General features: G+C 43.0%; 1 protein-coding gene across 1 annotated transcript in view; it reads right to left on the bottom strand.

Annotated features, from left to right (window-relative positions):
- The window catches only part of DYNC1H1 (dynein cytoplasmic 1 heavy chain 1), a 44,801-nt gene extending 33,383 nt beyond the window's left edge, over positions 1–11,418 (bottom strand). The window contains exons 1-16 of the mRNA XM_030950498.1: positions 11,090–11,418; positions 8,581–8,668; positions 7,815–7,988; positions 7,334–7,589; positions 6,219–6,405; positions 5,785–6,056; positions 5,448–5,675; positions 3,899–4,975; positions 3,395–3,574; positions 2,316–2,465; positions 1,904–2,050; positions 1,617–1,757; positions 1,308–1,484; positions 1,085–1,195; positions 883–1,002; positions 409–648 (exon numbers count right to left, since the gene is read on the bottom strand). Of these exons, the coding sequence (XP_030806358.1) occupies positions 409–648; positions 883–1,002; positions 1,085–1,195; positions 1,308–1,484; positions 1,617–1,757; positions 1,904–2,050; positions 2,316–2,465; positions 3,395–3,574; positions 3,899–4,975; positions 5,448–5,675; positions 5,785–6,056; positions 6,219–6,405; positions 7,334–7,589; positions 7,815–7,988; positions 8,581–8,668; positions 11,090–11,360 (3,819 nt within the window). The 5' untranslated portion in view covers positions 11,361–11,418. The remainder of the gene's footprint in view (positions 1–408; positions 649–882; positions 1,003–1,084; positions 1,196–1,307; positions 1,485–1,616; positions 1,758–1,903; positions 2,051–2,315; positions 2,466–3,394; positions 3,575–3,898; positions 4,976–5,447; positions 5,676–5,784; positions 6,057–6,218; positions 6,406–7,333; positions 7,590–7,814; positions 7,989–8,580; positions 8,669–11,089) is intronic.
- Positions 11,419–12,195: the final 777 nt, after the last annotated feature.

Genomic DNA, 12,195 nt, shown 5'->3' with positions numbered 1-12,195 from the left:
TTTTTTACATTTCCATTTTGCTGACAATAACACAATATACTATTCCACAATACCTCTCATTTAGTTTTTACATGTAGTTTTTTGCTTTGCTAAAAAGCACTTCAGAAAAAAAAAAGGCAAAAAACAGCTTGCTTCTGAATCCTCCTACATATATACCTCTGACATATACTTGTTTCAGACAAAGCTCTCTTAGTCAAAGAAGTAATTTACTTTTCTGCACCTAAGAGAGGACTAAGTTTTAATGGTAAATTTCCCTCTGCAACTATTACCAAAAATCAACACATTGGCAGGTTATTATAGAACCCTTAAAAAGAATCACCTAAAATGAAAAACTGCAAAAAAAGCATAAAAACAAACTGAATGCAGAAAATCTACCTCATTCACTGGATGTGAACCATCACTACTTACTGTTACAGGCTTTGTTTTCTCCCAGTCTGTCAGCAAGTCAGTTGTTCGGCTCTCCACTGCACGATCCTCTTGAACTATTTTCATCTGCAGATTTGCTACTTGTTGTTGAATGGCAGAATCCTTCCTACGCATGATGTCATTGAAGGCACCCCATTCTCCTTCGATGTTGTCAATGTAGAGCCAAGAGGAAGGGAACTGGAACCTTTGCTTCTCAAGCAAGCGCTGACCATTGCGATAAAGCTACAAGACACAGTTGTTTTAAGTTAGAAAGACAAAACTTAAGCTGCAAGGCTAAATAAACATACTCAACTAAATGCTCACTACAGAGCTCACAGGATTTTTCAGAATATGAAGTTCAAGTCTGTTTTTAAGAGAACTTGAATATAATTTTATGATTATGATGAAGCTGCATTTTATGAGCTAAGCCTGACATTTCCACAAGTCAGAATCATTAACAAAAGACAACAAACATACCTCAACTTGCTTTTCAAACTGTTTGATTTTACGTTTCAAGGACTGCACGTATGTGATGAACGTCACGGCATCTGATGTGCTAGCAGTGTCCACAGAATGCTGCTCCAGCTCTTGACGGGACTGTTAAGGGCACAAATCAGTGTTTTAGCACTGTACAACAGCTGATCTGAAAGTGAAAAACTGGAATTAAGACACTTCTTACCTTAGAAATTTGTGAATGAAACTCTGTCATATTCTGACCAAGCATTTGGCCAAATTTGCTGAGCACCTCCTTGTGCCAGGAGTCATACTTCAAGTTCACCTTTGATTGCACCTACAAGTGAATAATGTTACATATTAGTAATCTGTCACTCTTGCTATTTTCTGCTATACACCTATTCTGAAATTCAATGCCTTTATCACAACAAATAATTAAGATTTCTCACCTTGCCATAGTCTATGACAACAGGTCCAAACTCCTTTCTGGTTTCTGCATTGTCAAATGTTCCTCTTGCCTTTCTTATCTGAACCAAAAGGGCCTGCCACTTATTCAGGTCTTCTCCAAGACGGTTGTATATATTTTCAGCCTGCATGTCCCACAGACACTGGTACTGCAGCCAAACCTAATGGAAGTATTTCACAATGTTCAGAACTTCTCCAGTATATTCCAAAACATGTGTTTCCCTCCAGCCCCCAGGAAAACTGAAAGTCCATGTTAATTTTAGGTGTTCCATTATATCCTGTCAGCCTCCTACCTTGACATACTGCTCCACTTCAGTCACAATTCCCATGACAGCTGAGTATGACTCCTCCAGAGCTGCAGGGCCATCAGGCATCCTTGTCAATGCATTACGATAGAACTTCTCTTCCTCAGACAGCTCATAATGCACTCCAACCTAAGAACCACAGTTACACTTGTGATGTACACAAATTTCCAGGGCACTCAGGCTTGGTTTTAGATCAACACACTAATATATTGAGGACAGTTAATTAGTAAGTGAAAGCAATTGCTCAGACTTAGGTACAGCTTCATTACACTTACCTGGTATCTCTGACTTTGAATTCTTGGCAGTGACAGGATTACCATTTTCCAAGAAAACATTTCTTGGTACAGTTTGTATCTACAGTCTTCAATTGGTGGATTCAAGTATATCACCTGGTTGGTTATTCTTAGTTCATGTACAATGTTCTGCAGAAATAGTAAAAACACCCAGTTTTACTGGCAAATACTGCTACATATAGACAAGAATTTTGGACTTAAAGAAGTACTTTTTAAAAATCAACTTGCACTTAACTGGAAAGAGGAAAATATTTCTCCAAAAACAGATGCAAGAAGAAATATTTATCTACCATATAGGCCTCAGAAATAATTTCTGCATTAATTAATTGACAATATGGAAAAAACCAACCAACCAAAAAATCTAATACAAAAAAAACCCCACAGGAAAACTTACTTTGATCTTGGGTTCACCACCAGGCTTATGGCTCACTTGAGGAGCATCTGTATCCATGTCAACTTCTGCTTTGTCATCTGCTTGTCCCAGAAGAACCTGGGTCCAGGCCCTCAGTCCAGCTTGCAAACGAACACCCAGGATTCTTTCAATCTAAAGAAAATGAGGCACATTGGAGGAAAAACCTGCATATTCACTGCATGAAGATCCCCACTATCAATATATTCTGACAGGCACACTACAGCACCTCAAAGAACCAAGTGCTCCTTTACTAAGCCATTCCAGCACCAGAAAGGGCTTACAGGAATTGGAGGGACTGTTTACTAGGGCTTGTAGCAATAAGACAGGGAATAATGGCTTTAAATTGAATGAAAGGAGGTTTAGATTAGGTATTAGGGTGGTGAGGCACTGGACAGGTTGCCCAGAGAAGTTATGGATGCCCCATCCCTGGAAGTGTTCCAGGCCAAGCTGGATGGGGCCTTCAGCTACCAAATCAGTGGCATCACTGACCATGGCAGGTGGCTGCAACCAGATGATCTCTAAGGTCTCTACAAATCCAAAACATTCCATGATTAAAGAGGTTTAGGAGTTTTGGTAAATTTGCACTTAATATAATTCAAAGCTTCTCCTTGTCCTCAGAGACTTTAATGTAATTAAACAATTTTAACCATATTGAAGTTGGCCTAGTAACCAATAACCTGAAACTTAACAGGCAGAAGCAAACAGTATGATGGCAACAAGTCTTTGCTACCAGGATAGCAGATTTCCACCACACTTTATCTACCTTGGTCCTCAGCATCCTCTAGGCCATCAAACTGTATCAAACTTTTTTCTTCAAAGGACAAAACTCCCTTTGAATTAACTGATCCCAAAAGTCAACAGTAAAAAAACCCCAACATGGGTCTTGCATCTTCTGCATATCAAAAATGCACTGAAATTTTCAGGGAATAAGAATTTAGTCCCTGGTGTGACTATAAAGAAAAGTCTCCCTGGGTGACTATGAAGACAATAATCCAAATATATTTTGCACCTGAATAAAATGTTACCTCTAGACATACACTACTCTTTGATCTCAAACCTACCTCCATATCCAACTTATTGACCCAGATTGGCAAATTTGAGTATGAATGAAGATTTAAATCATCCACAGCTTTCTGAACTCTGTTCAAGATTTCGGAGAAAGTCTTGTGATCATACATGCATGTTTCCAATGATCTCACTTCCAGGTCTATCTTCTCTTCAATAATGAGCAGATCATCCACCTAAGACAGTTTAGGAAAAATGGGATATTTAGTTTGACAGGTTAGATCAAGGAAACAATAATTCAGTAATGGTTAATCACATATATTTATTTGGATGCAGCAATCCATCGATTTTAGCAATATCAAATGAAAACAGAAATGCTAATAGCAATTTTAGCACTACTAAAAGATCTATCCAGCTGGCCAATTTGTGCTGACTCCATCAGCTACTTAAACCAAGAGCTGCAGAACTGGTCCTCAGCTATCCAATGACACTTTTGGATAACCACACATTACTGAATTAGAAATGTAAAGGTTTTGCAAATTTTGAGAGAAAACACAAACCTTTTCCTGGAAACTGAAGACAGTCTCAGCCAAGCGCTGTACGTATGGATCAAGCTTGTATGATTCCCACACAAGTGCAATTCCTTCTGCAATCAAAGCCTGCACCTCTTTCTTCAGGCCAGCGACCAGCAGTGAGATAGTATTACGCTCTTCTACTTTCTCACATGTTCTCTCATATGTGCGGACACTTTCAATGAGAGAAATAGCAAATGGATAGAGCTGGTTTGCTTGGTGAGCTTTGTTGACAATTGCTAGGGGGACACGGAAACCAAGCCACTTCAGGTTTCGGACTTCTTTTGAAAGTGTAATTATTTCTGGCAGGAAGTTGACTTTCAGTTTCAGGACATTTCCAGTTCGGCCTCGAACACGAGTGCTTTCGATGGTGAAAATGCGACCAGACACACCAAGGTTGCGTTGCTGAACTTTTCTTGCCCAGTCATCAAAGATCTCCTGAGTGTTGAGCTTCATGCGAAAGCTATCTCCATCCTGCTTTAGCTTCTGACCTTCCACATGGTTCTCCCAGCCTTTGCCAAGGACATCCTCCACACGCTTCATGTAAGCGGTGAGCTGCCTGTCGATCTGTTTTGCCCAAATTATAGACCCAGACACAGGAGGCAAGTCACGAACGTGACTCATTTTACACGCCTGACTCTGTGGATATTGTACTTTAAATTTGTCATGAAGAGACTCGATATCATCCTTCACACGCTGGATCAGCTGTGTTTGGTACTCACGAATGGCACCACGAATGTGAGGTCTCACAAACAAGGCGTTAAAGCGCGAGAAGATTCGGAACATTTCATTGGCGTTCTTTGCTGTACCGAGCTGGTCTCTCAAACGGGCTGTTATCCTTGTTTCAACTCTGTCAATTCTTTCATCATAGCGCTTCATGGCTGCCTCCCAGGCTTCTGTACCTTCTTTGGAAACATCTAATCCATCTACTTCCTTAACATTCTCATAAGCAAGATTGACTTCTTCAATTGCATTAGCATCTGCAGCATCAAAAAGGACTTCTGCTACTTTCATATCCTGTGGTTCAGGTACCTCTCCTTGATTTTGCTGGGCAACAGCTGTTACCTACATTAGAATCACAGTTTAGTGAGCTGGACACTTCAAAATTTCCCTGCAAGTAGCAAAATGCAGTTGGTTCTAAGAAATATTGCACAAACCCCCTACCAATCAGTGATAAATCTTGACAAACTTTCAGTCATGCTTCAGAATTAACTTCCAGTAGGAACAAGGCAGCACAGTTATTCTGCAAACTTCCACTACTGTGCAGCATAATCTCATTTGCCACTGTGGTTTAGCCGAGCTCAAGGATTTAAACATTTATTAATCTCCTCTGTGTTATGTCTAGACTTGCTGAGTTTATTAACACAAGCATGTATTATGCAATGTAAGTCAGAATTAAAGCTAAGCCTATTAGCAAAGCTTCAAAACTAAACATGGAAACTGAATGTTACACTACATTTGTGTTGGTAACTTCAAGTAACAGTAACACTCTTGAAGAAGCCATGCAGATTTTCTGTTTTGTAACAACCAAGATTACCTGAGGTCGCAGGACTCTCACAATGACTGCTCTCAGCTGCTCATGCTGACGCCTGAATTTCCTCATTTGATCAAGACGACTCTGGAGCTTCCTGTGAGCAGGATTGATGCGCCACACCATCTTCAGGTTCTCTTCCCTTTTTCTCTTCACGATATCTCTCAGCAGAACTTGCAGCTTCTCATATTCATCATCCCACGTTTGGAATACTTCAAAGCATGCAACCATTACCTGAAAAAAGTTTTAGAACAGGAACTTCAGCTCCCAAATTGAATGCTTCCTCAAAGTCACTGTCCAACGCAAAAATACAGCAACCAGTATCATAAAGCCATGAACATACCTTTTCAAATTCTTCATAGGCCACATGCATCAGTTTTCTGGTTCCCAACACTTTAAGCAGCTGAGAGCTCAGATCTCTTGAAATAGCCTCCACTAAACGCAATGCCCTTTGGATTGGGTATTTTGTGTTCCTGATTTTCCTCAAATGGGTAAATATTGCAACAAGGGCCTGTCTGATTTTGTCCAGCTCCGTAGCAGACAGCAAGTCATTCAGTGGAAAGTCTTTCATCAGTGGATTATAGTCATTCACAGTTTCCAGTGCCTGTTTCAGACCTAAATGGAAAAGATTTTGAATATAACTTTTCATTTCATTGACCAAAATCTCTATCTGGTTCCTCAAAACAGCACTGCTCTTTGCAGAACAATGTTCACGTTTTTTAACAGTTTAAGTTCTGTAAGACATTTGAGAAAAATGTCATTGAACAGATATTTTACCTGTGTCGGTATCAAAGCTGACAGTTGCATGGAAACGTTTGCCATGTTTCAGAATGTCCAGAGTCAGCAGAACTTCTGGACTTTCCCGTTTTTCCTGAATGCGGTAGAGAGCCCTTTCCAAATTCAACCAGAAACTTATCTCCTGTAATGCTGTGCCTGATGCAGGATCTCGATCTAATTTGGTCACCTGCAAGGTAATGGAGAGAAAGAGAAGGGAGAGAGAAGAACATTTAATTTGTATGTTTCAGCTGTAAAAACTTGTTTAAATATAATTGAAACATGCAACAACTGTCAGGTTTTAATAACCCAACCTCAGACAGTTCTGGCACTCATTCTTTGAAAAGTGTAGGAACTGCATGCAATATGTGACAAGCGTAATTCCAGAGATCCTAAAGGTTGGTTTTAGGACCCTCATGTAATAATCTTCAGCATAGCCTAGAAATGTCACCTTGCCTTCTTTCCTCAGCAGTGTCTGTATTCAGGTTAAAGGCAGATGAGCTAGGCAAGATAACAAATGTTTTATGCTCTTAAGCAAGAAAAGACAACACTGTTCCATAAGCAATAGGTATTTCCTGTGCACACAGAGGCAAAAAGCCAGACTAGTATCTCAGATGCTGCTTTTGCGTAACACCAGCAGAACAGTAGTTCTTTTGAAAAGTAACAGGCAGAAGTATGAGATTATAAAATAGGGCTGGAGCAACCATTGTGGTTGTGGATGCACCAGGGGCAAATAACAAAACAGGCCAAATCAGATGTGTTCCTCAATCTGCTGTATCAATCTGCTGCTCAATCTGTAAAGATCTGAAGAACAGTTACAAAATTCGCAGGATTGCTGCCAGTTACTTGAGTCTATTACAATATGTAAAACAAAGTCATACTCTTGGTTATTTGTCAAACAATTTAGACTAGATTCCAAATTTAGACTAGGCTCAGCCTAATTTTAGATTAGACTTAGCCTAATTTAGTACAATGTCTCTGGTGACTCAAAAACCTGGTCTGAGATCTTCAGAGCACGAGCAGCATTTTAGCAGTTAATCTGTGAAGAAGATACACACTACTACATAGACATTCTTATTACTTAGTTGCTTTTTTCCCCCTGCTCTTTATTTGGTTACCTTTTGTATTTCTCTAATCCAGCGGTTGACTCCAGACTGTAACTGATTAAGGAACAACGGATCCTCAGCCTTCTCACCAAAATCTGTAACTTTTGGTTTTTCTCCACGTTCATAACACTGCTTGGCAACATTAGTAATGGTTGCATGAATGGGCAGACTGATCTCTGGAATTTCAATATTCTGTTGCAAATGCAAGAGGCCCATTTCAAGCTCTGCAATCTTTTTCTCAACTGAAGGAGCCATCTTATCTCCATCCCTGAAAAAGTACAGATGTTTACATATAAGAAGGCAAACAAAAAACCCATACATAACACATTTAGACCTGAACTGCTTCCCCAGAGTTAGCAACAGCATCATACCAACTGTGTGCTAAAACAATTCATGTGATTCACCTTGAAGAGTGACTGTTGTTTGTTACTTTTTTCAATGATTAAACACTTTAGTTCATTCACATAGAAATACAGTATTTCTACTGAATTACCTGTCTGCTTTGCCAGATTCTCGGATATAGGACTTGAAGAAGGGAGCAACAGCATTGCTAATGAAAGAGTGCAGTGTTTCATATGGAGAATCCTCACTGAGAGTGAGCACCCTGAGCTGGGAAGACACTGGTTTGTCGGCATCGATCACTGCTGTACGTTTAATGAACGCCAGGCTACGGAGCAGAGAAGAGAGTTACTAACCAATCATCTGACACTTCAGTGACACAATAGCTTAAATCTGACTGCAAGTTTAGGAGTCAAATGGCAACCTGTATCATCACACTTCACAATCTTTCTTCTAAGAGACTTGAATACAAGTTTTTCAAATAAATACATCTTTACAGTTCAGCAATAAGCAAGCTGAGCTATCAGCAAGGGCTCTGAAACAGGGGCACACTAAAGACAAAACACATTTTATAAAGTTTCAGAGTCATATATGCCTCAGTATAAGTGACAAAGATGTAACAGCCAGACATAACCAAAGAATATTGAACCTAAGTTCTGTATGTTACAGCTGCATGTATGCCAAAATTAATAAAACTTTGTCTCTTTAACTCCATAGCTAGAAGTCCTAGGTTCATTCCTTTCAGCCTCATGACACACCCTTTTTTTATCAGAGCCTCTGCCTTGAAAAGCTTGAATAGAAACACTGCCTGTAAGCAATAGGTAAACTGAAGGTAAACTTGTAGGTAAATAAGGTAAATTTGCTTATACAAGTTTTACATACATAGAGTAGAAATGTTAAGATCTATTTTACTAATTCACCTGTTTGACTTTATTCCATAATGAATGTCAGTGCTGATACTGTAGGAAATGAACTCTTTTTCCTCTTCTCCTTCATCTCCCACATCCTCTGCAAAAAAATATTGCATGTAAGAAATAATTTCTAACACATTTGCCACTCCTTCTCAACCACCTTCTGTTATTACCAGACTATTTTTTAACCTTTAAGCTCCACACCAATTTAATTAACTAAATTAGGTCAAATGTAGCTTTGCAATATGTCTCAGATGCAGAATGGGTTCATTGTCTTTAAAGAAAACTCCATTAAGATTTAGGTTGCTATAAAACCAATAAAGCATTACAGTAAGTGAATTATAACTCACATTCTGAGAGAGAAATCTGCAATACAGAATGTGCATTTATTTGCAGAGGTATGTTGCCAGGACAACTATGCTTCAGTGAGAACATTAAACAGATGCTTTTTTCTTCCAAAGGTGGCTTTGTATTTTCAGACACCTACTTTGAAAATGATTTGGAAATTAAGTCTCTGAACAACAACAAAAATCTCTTGGCAGAACAAAAAGCCAAGCCATGGGAAGTACTCAGGCATTACCACAGCCAGTGCATCACGGATGATGTAACTGCTGAGGATGCAGGCAGCCGTGCTGCAATGCAGTGATTTCAGTGCAGAAGGTTACTCCTGGTTGGGGGACACACTCTGACTGGACACATTACAGTAGACTCTGTCCTGCTCTGTCCCCTGCAGGCTGGGGAGCTGCTGATACCAGACAGCAGCTTTCACGATGCAGAAATAAGGTTTCTGTTTTATTGTACTTGTAATCCATAATCTACTTCATGCAATGCAGTCCATGGACAAGCTTCAACAATAACGCTGTTTTTAACAGTGTCAGAGCTCTCCATATGCTGCTGGAGATTTCAGATCTGTTACATTTGAAGACCTGGCTGTCATTCACAAAATCCACTCTGCCCAAGTAACTGCTGTTAATCCAGAAGACATGGACAGAAATGGCATCTGTGCATCATAAATTAGTATTTGGCTTTTGACATGTAATAAGTCTCTCTATTTCTTTTCCTGCATACATATATAAGAATACATACATAAGAATACATACATATATAAGAATGTCATGAGCTTGGAGATAACGGATCACGACTATATTATTTCCAGCTTGAACAAGGGATAACCATTCTTATGATCCAGGCATAGGAAAAATGCAGGAATCATCTGCATTAATATTAAATGGTTTTCTTTAAACCTTATTTAACACTGTATCATGAATTCATAAAGACAGCTGTTCTTTTGTTCTCTTTGAGAAAATTAATCCTACTGGAAAAGACATCAGAAACTTTGGAAGGGGAAAGAGGAGGATGATCTGGATATAGGCAAAAAATAAACAATGATGGGGTATTTTTAAGCAACATCTGAAGTTTACAATTAATAGACAGTGAATGAAAGAACCTTCTTGATGTTCCTCTCTGTGGGCAGCAACTGCAGGGCATATACCAAGACTTTAAATTGTTTCTGTTGGCATGTTAAATAATGCAATGTGAAACACGATTTTATTAGGGTTTGATATATATACAGGAACAGAACCACAAGCATACTAGCAGTAGGGATTCAGAAGTTTAACAGAATTTTGCAAGCTCACGCTGGCAGGCAGGTAGCCATTTACGGACTGTAGGGGCTTGTTTACCAGTAAAAACCTGCACTATTGATGAAACTTTGCTGTATTTTGTCACTGTATATAAGGCTGCATTCTGTGACACTAAGAGCCTATTTGGCCACAGATTTGTTGATAAGTCATTTTCGAAAGAAACAGTTACAGCAGCACGTGAGTAACAAAGACACTCCAGCCACAGTCTCAGCTTGGCTGCAGTACTTAATGGAGCATTTGATGTGGTTCTGAGCGCAAGTATCACGGCCACCAGGCTTTGATAACGAAACAAACACACGGCAAGGTCCACATCTTCCTTTGTCAATGACAGGAACTCCCTAATTAACCACGAAACGACGCTTTTTACAAGTCGGTTCAGGCTGAGGTTATTTTTTTTTGCCTTTATCCGGGGTTTTGGCGCTCTCGCTCTGTTTCAGAGCGGCTCTCTGCCTCGCCCAGGTCACTTCCCCAGCAGCCTGGCTGCCGCAGGAGCGCTGCCACGGCCGGCTGACGAAGCACTTTGGGTGCCTTTCCAAGCAGGACCGGCCGCGGCCGCAGCATGCCCGGATTTGCGCCCACAGCGAGCCCGCAGCCCCGCCGCGCATCCGCCTGCGCCCCGGACCGCGGAACAAAGGCGGCGGGGGAGGCCGGGCGGTGGCCAGAGGGACCCGCCCGCAGCCCAGGCGCTGCCGCCACCGCCCGAGCCCGACAGCGAACCGGCGGCGGCCGGCGCGGCGCCTCCCGGCCGGGGCCGCGCTGAGGCGGAGCGCGGAGCGGGGCCGCGGCGGAGGCGCGCCCCTCCCACCCGCGGCAGGGCGGCGGCCGCGGCCGGCAGCGGCCATTTTGCCACCGCGGCGGCTCCGCTCCCGCCTCACCTTTGAGTGTGGAGCGCTCCACCAGCACCGTGTGGACCTGCGGGTCGGAGAGGAACTTGCGCATATGCTCCACGGCGCCCTTCTCCTCCAGCGCCGCTTCCAGCGCCGCCGGCGCCTCGCCGCCATCCTCCAGCAGCAGCGGCACCAGCTTGCGCAGGTGCTTCTGCAGCACCGACACGTCGGCCACGTTCTGCACCGCCGAGCCCGACACCTCCATGCCGCCTTCCTCGCCGCCGGGGCCGCCGCCCCCGCCGCCGCCGGAGTCGGACATGCCGAGGTAGAGGGACACCGGCCGGCACCGCGCTCTGCCCGCCCGGCCGCGCCCCGGCTAAGCCCGCCCGCCGCGCCGCCAGCCCCGCCCGGCCGCGCCGCCGGGGGGAGCCTGGGACGGGCGGCCCCGCTCCGCTCCGCCCCGCCCCGCCCCGCCCGGGCAGCGGCCGCTCCCCGCCGCCCCCTCTTCGTAGAATCACGGAGCGGTTTTTCTTGGGAGAGACCTTAAAAATCACGGTTCCAGCACGCCCAGCATAGGCAGCAATACCTTGCACTAGACCAGGCTGCTCAGGGCCCCATCCAACATGGCCTAGAGCACTGTCAGGAATGGGCGTCCACAGCTTCTCTGTGGGGCAAACCGTTTCAGTGCTTCGCCATCCTCACCGTAAAGAACGTCCTCCTAAATAGCTAATCTAAACCTACTCTTCTTCAGTTTGAATCCATTCCCTTCGTTCTGTCACTACATGTTCTTGTGAAAAGCTCCTCTGCGTCTTTCTTGTAAGCTCCTTACAGTTACTGAAGGGTTCCGCACAGGAAGCCTTCCGCAAGGGTTTTATCCCTTCCACAGTGGTTTGTTTTGGAAGGAGAGGGCGGGACGTGAGCGAAAAGGGGAATGCAGCAGCCTGCCCTCCACTTCCCTGACAGCAGCACCCGGGAGATGTGTCCTGCCGCTGCTGCCTCCTTACCCGGAAGATAAAGCAGGCCCGAGGCTCGTTTGTCCAAAGGAAAATAGTGTTTATTTATGTGAAAAATTAGGCCAGAAGCCATTAGGTCAGGTGGCAAAAACGACACATTCCTGTGAAGAAAGCAGCAGGCCAACTGCAAGGCTTCTTCAG

The sequence above is a fragment of the Camarhynchus parvulus genome, chromosome 5 (genome assembly GCF_901933205.1).
Source record: "Camarhynchus parvulus chromosome 5, STF_HiC, whole genome shotgun sequence".
NCBI lineage: Eukaryota > Metazoa > Chordata > Aves > Passeriformes > Thraupidae > Camarhynchus > Camarhynchus parvulus.
The sequence above is the reverse complement of the archived record's forward strand: the minus strand, read 5'-3'. Positions and strand labels throughout refer to the sequence as shown.